Genomic DNA, 18,848 nt, shown 5'->3' on the forward strand with positions numbered 1-18,848 from the left:
AACGATTTGTTCTTTATTTTGTCCTACCAAACTTCAATCAAAAAGTTCACATAAAAACGCCTTTCATCATCTGCCATTTGCGGCCTGTGCCCTGGCCCATGCCCCGCAATGGACATGCGCCATTTATCACATCATGACTGCAAATCAGCAAGACAACATTGAGACCCAGCAGGTTGCACTCATATAGAGTTCGCTGGACACACTTGTCTTGAGCTCTGCAGAAAATCAGGTAATATATCTGACCTTGATCTGACCTTGTTTGATTTGATGTTGGTGGCACGTCGCAGACGATCCGAAGATTTCGAAAGCCTCGATTATTGAATATCGCTATGATACTTGTCTTCGGAAATTTTTGAACAAAAAAATTTTATCCTTTCTTCGACACCTTTTATAACAAACAAAAGGAGATTGTTACATGCAACTGTTTTTCAATAGAAGACGCCAGAACCTTTAATTAGAACTCCGTCTCGAAGGAGTCACGTTGTCTTGCGTCGAAATGTAATCAAACGGTTCGAAGGGTTTTATTCTCCAGTTTCGTGTAACGGGTTGGCGCTGGCTGGAAAACCACTAAGGTACGACTTCATTTGGGACCTCAGATCCTCCATTTGGAATTGGTACAATAAATCTGAGCACCTTACTTGAAATGTTTGACGCTTCGTGATTGCTTTGGAAGCTATCATAAGCTCTTGTTTTGTTTAGTGACATCCTCGCTAACGCAGAAGGTAATTAGCCGGTACTCACGGCGTATTCTTCATTTTCTTCTATAACGTCAAAGTCAACAAAGGCAGTCTGTATCTTACCCTATCTAGTCTGTACTACTTGTGAGCACAGTAATGCTAATTTCGGAGCCTGTGACGGTGTATTCGACTGCGTACGCTTCAAGAGAGCCCTGCAGTAGCTCAGCTGCAAAATGTCTTATTGCGTTCACGAACCAGGTGGGAAGCGGCGTTACGCCTACCGCGTGTGCTCGGCGTATGGAGAACTGCACGTGTATTAAACAAAGGGGCGCGAAGGTCGAAAAAAGAAAAGAGAAAAAATAAGGTTTTTCCTACGACAGGGGCACGTTGGTTCTCCAAGAGCACACACGCGTTTTTCGACCTTGAGTTAGCGCTGCGAAGCGTTAAAAAAGAACTGCACGTGGCGTGACAATTCAAGCTCCTGGACGTATACGCGAGCGTGCGATGAGGGAAGGGGACGCTCCAAGCCCTCGCAGCGTCTGTCCTGAGAAATATGCCCAAGGCCACCACTCCGAAGGAGACGGGCGGTCAGCGCTACTTACGGCTAACGAGGCTCCTCGTCCCACATTTTAAAGAGGAAAGAGTTTTATTTTCCCCTAGTGGGTAAGGAGAAGCAAATGCCTAGTCTCTTTGTCCGGAGAAATCTCCTGCGAGGCTGGAGACAGGAAGCCAGTCAAGGCGAAGCTGCGCTGTGTTGTGCTGGCCGGCCAGCGGCAAGTCAGCGTCTGTGAGGGCCTCGCCAAGATTCCCGCCCCATGAACATCTTTGTCTCTCTGTAATGGTTGTGCTGCTTGAAGTCTACAGCTCTGACTGGTTTCCGTATCTTGCCCAAAAAGCAAAATTTACTCTCACGAAATGGGCCAAGCATGCGTACGAAAGCATGGTTAAATAGATTTTTTTCAAACGTCCTTTCAAAATGCTTGAGAATGTGGAACGTTTAAAGAAGAGTGCAACCCAAACGAGAAGGGTACATGAGATTTGGAGGAGCGGTAAAGGTGGGACAAGACAAATTCCGAGACCACTGCAGAATCTGCAGTGGATAAATGTGAAAGCCTGAGCGTTGCTGCTACACACGGTACATCGCGCGCCCCTTGTCGAACACAGCCAGCGTACCGTTGAACGCGTCAAAGTTCACCGGCGTTCTATAATTGGTGTACAGGAAAGTAAAGGCGCGGTATCTCTCTCTCGCGGAATCCGGCTACTATCATCCTCGCGGCAGACAAGGAGAATTATGATGTGCGTTTCACAATCCCGGGCGTGGCGCAGGTGGTTAAAGCACTTGGGTGGGGATCCAAGGGATGGAGGTTCAATTCCCGGTGAAGACGCAATTTTTATTTTTCTGATGACGTCATCAGGACGACTGACAAGTGAGAACCCGCAGGATACCGCGGAATCTCGCAAAGAAGTGGGAGACTTCTCGCTGATGCACTGACAGACACGCTGCCGTGTCACGAAGCGTTAAAGGATCTTACTTAAAAGAAGCGCAGGACACGGACGCCTCTAGCGCAGACACCAACCGGCATGGGCAACGCACAGTTACGAATGAATTGGGAGCTTGTACGCTTATACTCTACGCAACGATCTAATGAAGCTCGTGCATGGCACTTCATCTCTGCGCTTCTCTGTCCTGTTTTAAGGTTATCTTTAATATAGCTAGCAATACCCCCCCCCCCCCCCCCCCAAACTGCTTATTTTATGTGTTGAGATGAACGCTGTCATTAACATTTCGACAAAAGAGCCATTGTCGTTGCGAGGAAAGATCGGAGCTGTTAAGATTTCAAGCAACATTTACACCCTCCCCTTGCTTTGTGTTTTTGCTCCATTCGCGGTGCTTTCTACAGCTGTGGTGGGTATCTCCCAAACCAACCGGCAGCTTATAGCTCCCAGCTTTGTTTGCCATCTCCTGTACAACCATCTGCGTTGTAAAAATGAATTCCGAGGAGGTACCCAAATTTCGTACACTTTCTTGAAAACGACATTAGCAAAGACCTAATGAGCCACACCGCTCTGTATGAAATTAACATCAGCTAAAAATAAGAGAGATAAATAAGGGAACATAAGTGGCAGCACAGGTCAGACTGTCCTAAGCAACGCTTCCACGACGATAACTTGACCACCTTCTTAATTTTAGAACAGGCACATGGTGCGTAATGCCTTTTTATCTTGGATCTTGCCTGAGCACTGCTATCAGCTATCATCTTAACGAAATGAGCCTGTCTTATCTTTTCTAATTATCATTGCTAAGCATCACCAACATAGTGACGTACTAAACATGAGTCTTAGAGGGGCGTTCAGCCACCTCAAAACTTTATTACGGCAAGTCATATGAAAGAAACCCCGAAACTCGCCAGCGAGCAGAGATTCACGATACGTAAGCGTTAATGAAGTGATAACAAATCAGGACATGATTACAAGAGTCTGTCAGGTACAATTGTCCCAGAAAAGCTGTATTTGCTACGTCAATTTCCACTTCGTATGCGTACAGAAAATTTCTTGCTACCGCTGCTTCCCCCTCAAATTTGGCCGCAGGGATAAAACAATGGGATTACCTCTTTTTACAACTCTCGCATGACATCTAGCAGAGTTCAAGGCGATGGAAAGTTTTCACCTCAACTGAAGCCGTTCATTATAAATACGGTTGCGAACTGGCTTATGTGGCTATCGTAAAAATCAGCTTTACTCAGTTACGTACAGAAAGGCCGGAATTCGCCTTGCAAAGACCCAGCTCCGCTATACGGCCGTGGAAGATAGCTGTGAAAGTTTCTTCTCTTTTGTTTTTTTCATTTCTACGCACCAGGCTGCAAATGGGTCTATTGTTTTCTCAAGTGCACCAAGGTGCTACTTTGCCCGCCGGCAGTGGCCTATAACGCCCTACTCCTTCACATTAAGGCAAAAACATGCTTGGGAACCGGAAAAGGAACACAAAGAAAAAACACAAAGCTGTTTTGCAGAAAGCTCCAGCAGATAATATAGATAATGTTCTTACAGTGTATTTGATTTTGGTATGTGTCATGAGTCCCATATTCGTTTTAATCTCGGAACCTTTCTGTTTTCGTTGTCTAAAAAGGTAGCAACTCCTTTCCCACTCCTGCCTTTCTGCCCTTCAATAACAGATAGCGCTGGAAAAATAAATGCGGCTAGCTTGCTCTTGCTAGGTTTTCCCTTTCGATCCTTCCAGATTTTCAGAGTTTCTCTTAGACCGTTAAATAAAATAAAATCATGCTGCCTTGTGGTTTCCGCGATAAAGTTACAGGGGTGCAAAGTCGTAAGTTGTAGGCTCAAATATATAAACAACAACAAAACTTCCTTTCACTTAGTAAATCCACGTTTTACTTTTGGAATTATGGCTACCATGCAATAATAGCTCGAAGAGCTTCTACGTCGACGCCGATTCGTAGAGCATACCATTAACGACGCAAGGAAAAAAAAAAAAAAGAAACAATCGCACATATGCAATGAAAATATACAGTTCCAACTATTTTCAGTCCATAGGGTACATAGATGGGTCTCTCTCTCTCTCTTCAGTCGATAACCACAAGTCTAGCTCCCTTTTCATTGAATGTGGTGTCCCGCAAAGTAGCCTTCTCGGCCGTTCATCTTTAATGCCTATGCTAACGACCTTGCGAGCATAGGCTATCATACAAGTTGTATTCAGTACGCTGACAACACAAGTTTTTTTCTTCGGGGCTCTTCTGCCGATTAACTAATCAATAGTGCAAATCTCGTTATTTGTGCTCTCCACAAATGATCCACAGCTAATGGTTTGGTAGTTAACTCTAACAAGACGAAAGCAGTCTTTTTTCGTCCCCTTAGCCTGGATATTACAGTAAACAATACTCTGCATCTAGAAAATAACATTATTGAAATTGTAGACAAGTTCAAATCGCTCGGTGTTGCATTCGGCTCTCGCATGAGGTAGTCTGACTATATAATGTATATTGAAAGCAAGCTTACTAGATCTGATGGTTTCCTTTCGAGACTGTGTAACGAATTTTCCCCATAGTATAAGCTCCTTACTTATCACGCTATAATTCAATCACACATAAACTACTGTCACTTCGTTTGGGGTACAACATCCAAAACAAATCTAAACATCATACTCGGTCTCCAAAAGAAGGCAATTAGACTGATCGCTGGCGCATGCTACACTGCCCACACAGAAACATTATTTCCGCAATATAGGATTCATCGTGTGCATACCATGTTTGAGTATCGTCTACTTCACTGCCTTAAATTGTCACCTCAATGCTTAACTGACTTCCTAAAGAGTATATCTGGACTTAGCCTCACGAAAAACCCTTTCACACCACAAGTAAACAAATATGGGACGTTTCTCGAACGAGGACGTTATGCGGTAACCAGAGCCTTCGTTTTACTTTACCATTCATAATTAATCATTATAACATACACAACCCAAACATTTTTGCCACCTCAATTAAGGACTTTAAGCTATATTTTATCAAATCCGCACTGTCTCTCTGTACTTTCCATTCCTTGCCTTAAACATTATTATAAGAATAGTAACTTGATTTTCGTTACGTTTTGCCATGTTTCGTGCATACTGTTACATTATTGTGGGCCGTTAATTTACTGTGCTAGTTTTTAACTTCCTGTTTCATTTGTATATATGTGCTCTTTCTGTGCTTCATAATGTTCATGTTATATATGTATATCTTCGTCTTAATGTCACACATTTCTTGTATATTACTCATTTCTTGTATATTACTGGAAATAAATTTCTTTTTCTTCTTTCTTCTTCAGGACCGGCGATATTTGGAGGTTCAAGCGGCGCCTCTTTACGCCTGCATTCCACTTCCGAGTGCTGGAGAACTACATCTGCCATTTCAACGAGAATGGAAACATCCTGATCAAGATACTCGAAAAACACATCGATGAAAAGCCTGATGAAGAGCTGGCCGCCTTTCCCCTCATGCAGCATCTTACGCTCGATATCATCGGCAGTAAGTACTTAATTCCGATTTCGTAGCACAAGTAAAAAATAACACGGGCCGCCAATCGATACCCAGCTTCAGCCTTTTCCCAATGAATATCTGATTCTTTAGCGGTGGATGCATTACGCACTGTGCAGTGATTTTCCTTAACCTGGCCGAATAAAAGAAGCTAGTGACATCAATGGCGATACCAATATCTACTGGGCCCTGGATGATCAAGTACAATTATCTCCTGCTGCCAGCCATGGAGAGCTTATTCCATCTGGCCGTTTACATGCAACTTAGGGATGTTTGCCTTAAAGGGACATTGAAAGCAACATGTGTTTCTGATAGCGGGTGCTCTTTTAGCGGCACCTGTTTTTGCGCGAGAGCAGCAATGAACGTAATCAGCTGGAAATAACAACCACGAAAGCCAGACTGGCATATACTTTCGGTTAGGCATTGCAACGGATGATTTTATTGTTTCCCGATACTTAAGCTATCTTTACGCCAAGATTGTACACGCACCAAATTCAGTTTTGTAATTGTGGTCGAGTCAACATTCCGAAACACAAGTCCTCATATTACCGGCCCAATTCTAAGCCCCTAAACATTCATAAAGTGTCTAACCGGCAAACGTTCTCTAAGCATTTGTTTCGTAATTAACGGCGCAATCACTTTCTACAATCAAGCCTCTGTGAGTAGCAACGGCAGGCAAGGCACAAAGTGAATAACAATCTTCTACATCGCGATATAAAAGAGTTAAACACCGTTATAAAACAGCACAGTTCATGAACTGCTTACCTCTTCATTTGTGTAGAATATTATACAGATGCAGCCGCAGATGTCGAACTGTACTTTCGCCACTCCAGTCAGTTTAGTGACTCAGGAGGTCTCTTCCCCACTTTTCTTATTGTCCTTTCACTGAAGCAGGGATGCATATTAGCTGCCCTTTACCACAATTTGATGGGTTCAGTTTGGGCTATAGCAGCCGCTGCATGATATGCGCCAAGCACACAAACGCAAAAAAACAACAACAAATAAATAAAATAATCTGGTTTATAGATTCCGAAGGTGTTCGTGGCCGAAATACCTTTTCAACGCGCAATTTTCAAAACTGTTTACTGCTACACTCGAGCACATCGCAAGCAATGCCTCACAGAAAAATGTATTTCCATACAGAAGGGTAGCCCGTTCCAACTTGAAAAGACGGCGAAAGAATAGATGCACTGTAAAAGCCGTTGAGCACAGACACGAATTGGTAGCTTTTAAATATGTATCACGAAGAACAAAATTTTGCTCTTAATTCAGTCGTATGACAGCTTTTTCGAAGCACCTGCTTATTATTATACGGTATTTTCACGCTTTATCACTTACCCTAGAGAGCATGATAGCAATGATTGAATAAAATCTTCAGGAAAAGCAATGTTATACCTTCCTGGTGTTGTACCTAATATCTTCGTCCCACTGTTTAGGATGGTACCTAAATAAAGCTTATCCGGCGCACAAGTGGTTGCTTATAGAAAACTGCGAGTGGAAAAGAAACTCGTCCTCCCTAACCCACAGCGCACAAAATTAAAGGTCTCGTGGGATGGGCGGTCGATGCTTTTGTTCAAAACAAAAACTTTGTACTCTTAATCGGAATAGATAACAAGTGAGATAATGAGAGAAAGAAATTCAATCTGAATTGAATATATTTGCCCATGTTCGCAAAGTGTGCAAATACTGGTACATACAAAATATTTGTGCGAGAGGGCTATGCGCTACCGGCGCACTGTTGTAGGGAGATTATAAATCTAATACATGCAGCTGTAGTTGTCGAAAGAGCAACCGAAGTCCCCGTTAGCGGTTAGAAAACACGTCATAATGTAATTTTTTAGAGCAAAATTTAGCCTTTCCCAAGAGCGGAGTCGGCGCTCCTGTCTATCTTTCTACATGGATTTGGCTCAGGTGAAGTCAGCGAGAAAATTAGCATCTCTGGCCAGTAGATGAACGGAGTGAGATTTACGTTTGAGTCCATTCAAAGATCAGGTATAAATGCCAGTTTCCAAGTGTGCTAAATCTCCTGAGTCATGCCTGATCGTCCAATTTATATAGGTCATATATGAACGTTCTGAGCAACGATACATGAGGCGGCTATCTTACGGTACCTAATCCTTCATTTCAAGCAGATCAAAACAGCAACGTGCTTTGCGACGTTGATGCACCTCAGTTTTTTAAACAGTGATTGAAGCACACTACTTGCGCCTGTTTTTCGGTGACTAATACAAAGCTCAACCTAATGTAACATTGATTTCGAACAATTATGAACATGCGCTACTATTACACTTGTTCAATGAATCAAATAGCAATGAATTTGTTTACGATTACAAATTTTCTCAAATAATCAAAAGTCTAGACATCTGTAATAAAATTTCAAGCACGCATGTAACAAGAGTTTCATCAGGTTACTAAATATACTGAAATTGAACCTAGCAATCTTACTAACTGTTGTATTCTGGATCACTTGCTTTAATTTCAAGCCAAATAATCAGACATAAGTGTCGCTACCAAAAGTGAACATCTAATTCTTAATCTGCATGATGGCACCAGAACATTCTTCCATTTACAACAATAAAGTTCATCACAACTGCACGTCGACTCTAACTGCGCCAACTGCATGACAGCCGTTCGAAAATAAAATATTTTTTAGCACTCCATTTATTCATGGATACCACCACTTTTTAATGAAATTATTAGAAACCGTTTCACGGGACGTGGTACGCATCAGGGAAAATGTACCAGCCAGTGGTAGAGATCAGAAAATATCATGGTTTGGCCTAGCTTGACCTTTCTGGCCACACTCTCCATTGGATCTCCTCCTTTTTCAGTGGATACAGTAACACGTTCGTGATTCAGGTCAATACATAACACCTCCTTGAATTGCTCTCTTGAGAAAAAAAAAGAATACATGAGCCTTTCTTTATGTATTTTTTATGAACACTATTTATTTTTGCCCAGGAGTGTCCATGGGAACGGTTCTAGGAATGCAAACCGGCACAGGAAATCCCTTCGGTAAAAACCTCAACAGGTAAGATCTTTTTAAGGAGAGCGAATTTATTTAATTTTTCCGAACAAATAATACCGCTGTGTTGTGAATAAAACATAGTCTGAAAAACGTCCCTAAGACCGAAAAGTTACTTCTTTGAGTTAGCTTGGGTTCAAGTAGGCGTAACAGTCTAAAACCTGCAAATTTGCGGCGTCATATCAAGGCTTTTACAAAACAAAAAGTCCTGTCATAGTTTTGAAACCTTTCCTTTCGTGAACATATATCCGAAGGGAAACGATTACAAAAAACAGTACCTCCGCGAACGCTGAACACTCCAGCAAAGCTGAGCAAGACAAGACTAAGCCTTCATAAAACAAATCCTGTAGGAAGCATAAGGACGGCGCCCTGTGCTCTAATGCGTGGTGTATGTAATATAGGAAACGAAAAGCGTTTTTCTTCTAACACTGTAAATAATAGTTCACAAAATGCTACAGGTAAATGCACAAAGCTACAACGCATGATTAAGCTCAAATGGTCGTGCCCTGTCCCTTACATGCTCTGTCTTTACCAGAGCACGACCGACATACCAACAGAAACCACAACTTGTAATAAGATAATAAACGCTTAGCAGCAACTACTTAGCGGCTACACTCCTTAAATTAAGGGTAATGCTTTTTTTTTGTGACAGCAGTATTAGTGCAACACAAATTAAAGCTTCATGGGCACAAAATGGTAGCTTTAGAAATGGATCGGGTGGCATGGAAACAAAAAGACGCATCGAATGGTCCTTATGGCAGTGTTTACTAAGCCATAATGACAGGTGTTTCAAGGATGCGGAGAGAAACGAAACACTGAATTTGCCACATTTATGTTATTTCATGGATATTTCGCCTACAAATAAAATTGATTGCAATGAAATGATCTCGTTGTCAGGCTGTCCTTCATGATCGCCGTGCGCGGGTTCAGGCCCTGGACGTGGATACAACAAATATACGACCTGACGTACGAAGGCAAAGTGTTCAAGGAAACTCTTCTTGACATGGAGAAATTTAGCCTTTCAGTAAGTATGGATTTTTTTTTTTAAATAGAAATCAAACGATGAAGCAACTTGTAGCCTAGGGCTCAAGCGAATGATATGCGAAAAGAAGCATGCCACCGTCAGCGGGCGGGTTTTCTAGGGACGTTCGCGATTCATTATTGCGATGCGCGAAGTATACAGTTCGCGTATCGAACACTTTCCTATCCTTCTATATCATAAACGAGTAAGATTAGCGGTCTCGAGGCTCATATATTTGCCTCTTCGCTGGCGTTTTCGAAAGGAGACAAACTTTGCAGAGCTTTACGCAGTGAAACTTTCCCGTAATAGGGCAATGCTTGTGTATCTGTCATTCGCATTGATTAAAGCAAGTTTTCTGAGCAAAGATCATTTGATTTCCCGCAAAAAATCTAGCTGAATTTGATAACAAAAGTTTGATGCGTGCCTCGATTTGCTAAGAGAAAGTCAGATAAGTGGAAGATTTGAGAGAACGCCATCTATGCTCAGAAGCAACGAGGTGTTGTCGTGAAAGCTCATACGGAGAGCATTTCGCGAGTAGAAGTTATTTTTGTTTTCTATGCCTCGAGTGGAAGCTGCGTAGTTTCTTTTTTTCTTCACCAACCACACCTTGTGCAGTCGCAAGACTTGAAGCGATAAAATAACCGGTATTCTAACTAATCGCAAACAGCTTTACGGGCTTCTTCAAACTTTTGAAATCTGCATTGTGCAAACTTTTGAAAGTTTGCAGATTTAGCTCAAGTACTCTTGCCAGTTATTATTAGCAGCAGTCGTTACGTATTAAATGGAATGTCTTTTCTATCACTTATGTTTGCAGAAAGATATCATAGGCAACCAGTTGATGAAGTAACCTTGCGTGTATGCATGGTGATACCCTTTTTTATGCATGCCTATTCTTTCTTAAAAACGGGACATGCTTCCAGTACGTGCAGAATGGTCTTCACTCTTACAATCTGTAGCTGCTTAGAACCGCTTTATAGGATTAGCGCCCGTTTTAGACCACCACAGTTGGATGGATCCGAAAAACTGGCGTCGTAGAGCTGCCTATTACTGAGTGCTTAATAGCTCACACATGATGGCATGTAAGCGATAGTTGATTCTTTTGGGGAAAATTATTTCTTTCTCAGAAATAGTTAAAGAAATGGTTAAATCCGTTCCGGAAAGTCTTTCGATTCTGTTTGCCTAAATTGGCGGGAGTAAACTGGAGTTAAACGATACAAGTTTGCACATACTTCATATGTAAATATCTGCTCTGTACATAAAGGAACTTGGTTTGATCTTGTTTCTGTAAAGGTCATGCAGCAGAGAAAAGAAAAGCTGCAGCAGATGGAGCTGAATGAAGAGCGTTGTGACGAGGACGAGGACTGTGAGGGGGAGAGACAACCCATTGGAAAAGAGTCTATAATACTTGACTACCTGCTCAAGAAGCATCTTGAAGAGAGCAGCTACACCATCGACGAGGTCAAAAAGGATATCGACACAATAATATTTGGGGTAAGTAACAATCCTTTAAAGATAACTTTTTGAAACAAATAAATGTCACCCATGAATGCCGACTAGCGACTACTTTTTGATGCGCTGTAGCCTCCTACTCAGTGTTCTTGAGAGCTAGACAAAGGGCGAAGAGTCTTAGAGTGTTTCAGGACGATCACATATATTTCTAGTTACTGAAGCGACCATTGGGGTTTTTCGGTGCTTTTTCTGTCTAGTCAGCAAAGGCGTAGAGTACTACGCCTCTGGTGGCTAGAGGAAGGCTCGCGGTTTGGTTGTTTCACAAATGGAGCCCATTTTGTTGAAAACCTGTGACATTTGTATTGCTGTATCTGGTTCTTTTCTGACGCAATATTTATACAGTGCGAGAAGAACAAGGTTGTAACAGGACACAGAGGCAGTGAAATGTCCCATTCATTTCGAGAACGTGTCCCGGGCTCACTGTAGCTATTCTGAACAGGTTTCGAATTAAGCTGATATTATTGTTCAAGGTCTAGGTGTAAGGGAGGAGAGAAAAGCGAAGGCAGGGGAGTTTGCACCTCAAGGGCAAATTCTTTTCTAAGCATGCTTCTCTGCCTGATAAATTGCACCTGCCACTTTGGACAATTCTTGTACGCCAGTTACAACTTTTATTTCGACCCGGATTGCTTCCTTTTGCACGTTTGATTATAACGTTATAAAAGTAAACCTCCATTCTGGCTTTGCTTCATCAAGGTGCGGAGACATACACGTATTGAACGCAAGCAGCATTTCATGAGCAAACATGCGGCCACCAGATAAATTATGCAAGCATTAAATGTGTCCAAGTTTGGTAAATAGCTTTCGTATTGTTGATAGCAATTTAGCAATATGAAGTTCAACATGCTCTAATGTGCGAGTGCTTATAAATTAGTGACAGTTATGAGTCTATGCCTAAATAAACAAAAGTCGTTAGCGGCGGCATGGACGGCGGAAACTGTACCTCTTCTTGTTCATCTTTCTTGGACAGCACTTATAATTGTTTGGCACTACAGAATATTGCACGGTACTGTTATGAATCATGATCGCAAACTGGATTTCTGCATTTTTTTTAATAGGGAGTTGTTTATGTACATCATTTTGTTTTGTTTGGTTGAGGTGTTCATAGTCCTTAAATAACTCACTTAATGAGGGCGCCGTAATGCAGGACTCCATAACATTTGTATACCACATGCGTTTTTTTTAATTCCGCATTGACACTGCACAGTAAACAGGGCCTTGCATCTTGCCTCCAGTACAAGGCTGCATCATGATATTATAATACACCCATAAATCCCTTTCAGAACGCTTGTTTTTTATATTGTCGAAAACACGTCCGGAGCAGCAGTTTTCTGCAACGCGCGAGCGCTGGAGAACCTTTAAAAAACGTTCTTGCTACACATAGATTTAACTCTGATCAAAATGTTCACTACTGCAGCTTACAATATTCTACCGCCTCCTCACACTCAAACGTTATGTCCACAAAAGCTAGGCCTGCCTTTTGATAGCAATGGTTGAGCTTCTGTGTGCGTAACAATCATCCTCTTCAATGCTTTCCGTGCGCTTGCACCGGCTGCTTAAGTGAGATATAGTAAACGAAAAGGATGTGCTTCTGGCAATAATTGTGCGACGATTATATAGTATTGCATGAGAGGGTTATTAGCTGATTGATGGGAATTTGCCAATCTTCCGAATAGCAGTGAAACCTTGCACTCAAAAATTTCAATTAAGGCTGCCGTAAACACGTTGTAGTGTGTGTTTCGTTCAGTAAGAATCAGAAACTGCCAGCACGCTGAAGGAGGATCTAGGGATATGATGATGATGATGATGATGATGATTATGATGATGATGATGATGGATTTATTTTAATGGCGCATGGGCACTTTGGGTCAAAGAGCCTTCACACAAGGTAACATATCAGTTAAAATGGGGATATATTCATTGTTGGGTTGAATTTTTCTGATACGCGCAAAAATGCTTCGATAAAAACTTCCCATTGTAAAAATGTACTTCTCGGGGGCTTCTGGGGTTGCCGCTCTTTCCTAGATGTTGTTAACTCCAATGCCTTTCTCTAATTATATCTAATTCTGTAAAAGACGAAATGCTACTTTTCATGTACAATGATATTATTCACCTGAAAAGGAGAGTCAGTGTTATTTTCATTGAAAATCTCTGTTTTGTTAGCGTCCACGTGCTGCCCAGCCAAGTCAGCTGCCTATTTGAGAACTGGGCCAGTCAAACGGCGTAAGTTCAGTCACGGAATATATCTGCGTTTGAGTGGGCCAGACCATTTTGATGGTGTTGCTCTGCGCCCACCACACGCCTAGTTAATTCTTGTATCGCTAAACCGAGTAAAAGAGCGCACACAAATGATTAGGTTTTCAAATAGTTGTGATTTTGATTAACTTTTCATTCATGTCAATCCAAAATCAATAAATTTAGGCACATAATGAAAGCTTGTAGCAATATACAGAGGCATAGAGAAAGTAAATAAGCATGGTTGCAACGAGAAAGATTAGACTCAATCCAGCACCATCCGAGCAGGCAGGGTGTGAGACATCATCGCGGCGGGACAACTTTAATAATTTCAAGGGCCACTCATGACTTCTATTCAAAACACATATTTTCCCGCCTAAGTACTACATTTAGGCCTTCACTTCATTTCACTTCACTTCAGTAGTTTTGCAGCAAAAACAGCAAAGGTCAATTTTTTACACGCTTGCATATATTTTGTAAAAAATGCAAATCTGTTGACATTAATAATGTTGAAACACCAAGAGTTTCTAAAAACACGTGTGACATCGTGAAGTTGCTTTACGTTTTACAGTTCCCTATGGTGCTAGCAGCTCCGAAATATTTCCGATTTCAGCGAGTACTGGCGACAATATCTGTCACTATGAAAATGGTAGAACACATCCTACCCAGGCCGCTTAATTCAGATATATTAAATGCTACATTCACCAATACGTATAAAACGCAGCAAATTAGCAGTGTAGATTATAGCTTATCGGAGTAAAGATTTCGACCTCACTTTGCAGTTATTTCAGTAAAGAGCTAATAAGAGGTTTAGTCTAGTATCCTACTCCAAGTCTCCAAAACCAACATCGTCAGTCAGCGGGTCCTAGGCAAGCCAGGAAGCCTTGTTGTGGGAGTAGAATGGAAATAATGAAACGGCAAAAACAATGATGCATTAGAGAAGAGAATGTTGTGTGTGCGCATTGTTCGGGGAAGCTGACGGGGGCAAGCATGGCCCCAGCTAAGCGTTATAAGGTGTACCTACGCTAACAGTTCTCTCAACTGTACCTGTTTTCCCTACCTCTTCCCTTCCAATCCCGAACTCAAGAGAGATGTTGTTCAGATAGAATTGTCACCTAAGGATACTTGAAGACCAGTGGGCGTAATGTTAGCGGTAAAGTCTAGCGGCAGCCATATTCATAAATTCGGAACGTGAGCATTTTTTAACCAGCATTCTTTCTAGTTTTGTACATCGTAAGCAGTTGCAATGAAGATATCCGGAAATATTTTCATCGCGAGTCTTTTACTTTTCTGCTATAAACTGTGATAAATGTGGTCCTTTGAGTTGCTATGGAGGCGTTGATTATTTCACGAGAGCGCAGGATCGATACTAAAAATAGTTATGTTGTAATACATCCAAAAGAATATATCGACCATTTTAGTGAATATATTCGTTTGCGGACATTGTAATATTCTACTGTTCACTCAGAATTAAACGTGACGTCTAGAAAACCTGAGCTTGTTTTAGCGAATGTCTTACGTGTGCTTTTAGAAGACGTATTCTGCCCTGACGATGCCCAATAAAACTACATGAAAACGGTAAATATGGCACAGTCACGAGGGGTGTCTTGGCACATAACTTAAGGCCGTGACTTATGCTGACCATGTGTAGTCCAATAAGCGTCTTAATCAACGAGCGTGCATTATCAACTTCATTATGGCGACTATAATAACCTTCCACATGAGTGAAACTTTTCAAGGTGGTCTCTTCCTGGGGACCTGTTCGCTTTTTACATTGTTTTAGAGCTCAGTAACTCTAACGAGTGTTTTTTGCAGGGTAACGACACGACCACGTCGGCCATGAGCTGGGCCTTTTATTTGCTGGGGCTGAACCCAGACAAACAGGCCAAGGTGCACGCTGAGCTAGACGAGGTGTTCGGCACCGATCGTGATCGAGACGTGACCAAGGCCGATGTGTACCGGCTCAAATACTTGGAGTGTTGCATCAAGGTGCGTGAGAAATATTCAAATCCAGAGCCACTTCTTCTCTGCTGGACGCCGTACAGTTTAGGGCACTGTATAAGCGCATTAGTGTGAAGGAATATTCTCTACTCCGCCTTTTTGCTCAGGACAATTTGGGTGCGCCTAAGGAAAAGTGTGAGCGCAAATACAGAAACCGAAATGTGTTGATCGCACGCAAAAGCGGCCAGTCACTCAAATAGAATACCCCATGTAGAATCTGGCGTCTTCGTTGTGAGCGTTGTCGCCATTTGCGTTATGATAGAAAAATAACGAGCATGGTTATGGTAGTCTGAAGTGACATGGGCGAGTTGGCAGAAACTGCCAGCTCTGGTAGCTCTTTTGGGATAGAAATTTATCCTCCTGGGACATTTAGATCATCTGAATAGGACTTGCTACTCCTACGTCATGCATTGAAGTTCGCATGGCTTGTTTGAAACGGGACTTCATTTCGTCGTTTCCATAATGTGGTAGCTTATAATTGTATGCAAACGAGTATGACCGAGATAATCGAAGCCAAAATTAAGGGCCTCGTAATTAAAAGTGATTAAGAGACTGGCAGAGTGCAATTAGGTGTACAAAGACCCGTAAGGAGAGACTTTGACGGGAGTCAAAAACACCGTCTCTTTATAACCTTAAAAACGGAGGCCAAGTGTAAAACGGAACGTTTTTCTAAGATTTTTGTTTTGTTATGAAGATCTCAACTCAACGTTGTTGAAACACGTACCCGCAGTCATGCAGCCACAATGTATACGACAAATCTGATGCGGCAAATTTCGAGAATGTTTTAGCCCTTCAATGGAGAGGTGTTGACACAATTTTTCGATGTCATGCAAAGTGTAGCTGCAGGTATAACGAAAGGAAGAAGATCGTTTACACTGTATGAATGAGCGCTGAACAAGGGTAAATGGGGAACGCCTCACTTCGCAGGTCGAGCCAACGTTTCGACAAAGACAAGTCCACTTGTCGAAACGTTATCTCTACCTGCGAACTTAGGCGTCCCCCATTTACCCTTGTTCAGTGCTCATTCATAAAGTATAGCTGCCTCTTTCCAAGCAAACACTGACCCTTCCTACCAGTTTCTGTTTCGGAGATTTCTAGTATTTACGTATTCAAAACGCGACTGCTCTCGCATTAAAAGCGCCTATATTGATCGAAATGAACAATGTTAGACTACTATCATCCTCAGGGTAATTGATCTAGCTGCAAAAAAACAAAGTCTTTGTCAAGAACACTTTTTTTTTTCTTTTTGCGCTAGCTGCAGCCCTGCCTCTACAAAGGGCTTTATTGTACGCATTACCGCAGTGCAAAATGTAGTGACATCCTTAACGTGAAGAATGCTAAGGAAACAAGACAAGGCAAAAAATAGCACCTCTATGTGTCGGACTTGGGTAATTATTTTATCGCGCCTTTCCCGATGCGAGCACGCAGTGGTAGCCGAGCATTTCGCCGTTTTATGGTGACGTCTTTTGGCCGTCGCAGTACGCAAGCATGGGGCCGCGATGGAATAAAACGAATTTGCGGACCTTCTGCGTATTCACAATGGCCGTGGCAGCAACACCAGATGCCGCGCACTACTGAGACGTGTGCTATAATGATGATGCTTGTTCAACACTCTACTAAAGGCCACATCGAGTTTCTTCACACACATGATATAACTTGGGTGCTGTAAGCTCTGAAATAAGTTACACAGCGCTTATGAAATGCAGCTCAATTTTAAAGCAGGAGCCCTCCGTTTTCTTTCCCTTCGGCAAAAACTGGATTGAAGGTGACTATTTGTGGCCTCCCATTTTTCCCTCTTCTTCTGTTGTCTGATACTTAGAGCTTGCAAAAGAAGTACGTAATGCACCTTGCCAGCGAATGCAGATAAATAACGCTACGAATAAGGTACTCAAGCAAGCTCAAAGGTACACGTACAATGCATGCTAAACGCAATGCAGCCGCTGCCTCTCGAAGATACGAAATGAATAAAAAGCAGACGAATGTTTTCTCTGTTATCAGGTAATAGTATTCAATTAAACTGCGCACAAACGTAAATGTGTTTATTGCTTACAGGAAACTCTGCGCTTGTACCCTTCGATACCTCTCATTGGGCGGCATCTGGAAGAAGACTTGGTGATTGGTGAGTTCGAATGCTTGCCATCTTTTCAAGCACGCTGTTCCTTAAACACGCATTCGAGTTTAATATAGGAGGGAAGAAAACGCAGGCTTCCGAGCCTGCAGAAATTTCCCCACTTCGCATGTGCGGCTGACGCTGCCAACGTATTTTTCTCACATCTTTCTAGCCAAACACTCACTAGGCATGCACTCGCGCTATTAAAATACAAAAAAAAAAAAAACACGCTTGGCGTTTATATTATTCGCGAGGACAAATGGCGTGGCTGGATCTTATGCAATGAAACAAAAAGGGTGTTTTCCGAACACGGGACTTCCACTCGCTTCACCTTGTGCACGCAAGTGCCAACCGAGTCGACCAGTTGCCCCTTCGCTCTGACAAGACATTGTGTGGTAATCTGACTTTCCTTCCGTTGCAAGGCGCGTGTGCATCAAGATTCGGCTACAAAAGAAAATCCTGCGGCCCCGCACGTGTGCTGCGAAAGAGAGCAATTAGCAAGCAGCGCAAAAGTATTATTTACGAACGCAGCAATGAAAATCTTGTCGCTTTTATGCCAGAACTACTATGCCGTCTAGCTCAAGGTGTAATTTAGCATCTGGCTGTCAGAGCCATGACGCTGCTAAGATCGTCGTTTGTTGAACATATTCGTGATTCAACAACAATACGACATAAAAAAAAAAAGTTTCTATGGCCTTGAGAACGCCAGCCGACCGTGGTGGTGGATCGGTATTACGCTTCCGGTAGGAATAAATTACTCTGGCAAGCATATTACATTGAGAATTCCCGCAACTGATGCAAACGATGTGGAGGCTGTTGGGTTTAATAAGCTTCATTACAACAAAGTATTGAAAAAGGAGATTCATGGTAAGGTGAATTTTATATGAAAAGAAAAGGAGCGAAAGTGACGACGGCAAAAGGACTACAGCATTTCCGAGTATTTAGCTTTCTTTTAGTTTATTAAGCAATAACCCGAGAGACCCGTGGCCAAGCTTAATAATATTGCCTACAGCACACGTAGCTTTTGACTGCATGCAATTTCCTAGCTCCTCTCTCTGTGCAATGCCTGAAGTAGGGGGAATCTCTTTTCAAGAAAGGTGCACATTGCAATGCATGCTTCCTCTTCTTATGTATGGAAAGAATTCTAGGCACACTTTTTTCCGTTGCAGCCACTGTAAACTATGCATTTTCTTACCAGTGTTTAACGAAACTTCAGAGGTATTTTTTTTTCATGTGTTTTTAA

General features: G+C 42.2%; 1 protein-coding gene across 1 annotated transcript in view; it reads left to right on the forward strand.

The window, feature by feature from the left end:
- LOC146183620 (cytochrome P450 4V2-like) overlaps nucleotides 1-18,848 on the forward strand; it is a 37,754-nt gene that overhangs the window by 15,106 nt on the left and 3,800 nt on the right. The window contains exons 4-9 of the mRNA XM_084608387.1: nucleotides 5,499-5,698; nucleotides 8,669-8,738; nucleotides 9,630-9,756; nucleotides 11,044-11,244; nucleotides 15,310-15,483; nucleotides 17,548-17,614. Coding sequence (XP_084464513.1) covers nucleotides 5,499-5,698; nucleotides 8,669-8,738; nucleotides 9,630-9,756; nucleotides 11,044-11,244; nucleotides 15,310-15,483; nucleotides 17,548-17,614 — 839 coding nt within the window. The remainder of the gene's footprint in view (nucleotides 1-5,498; nucleotides 5,699-8,668; nucleotides 8,739-9,629; nucleotides 9,757-11,043; nucleotides 11,245-15,309; nucleotides 15,484-17,547; nucleotides 17,615-18,848) is intronic.

The sequence above is a fragment of the Amblyomma maculatum genome, chromosome 7 (assembly GCF_055883805.1).
Source record: "Amblyomma maculatum isolate TAMU_Amacu chromosome 7, ASM5588380v1, whole genome shotgun sequence".
In the NCBI taxonomy this organism is placed as follows: domain Eukaryota; kingdom Metazoa; phylum Arthropoda; class Arachnida; order Ixodida; family Ixodidae; genus Amblyomma; species Amblyomma maculatum.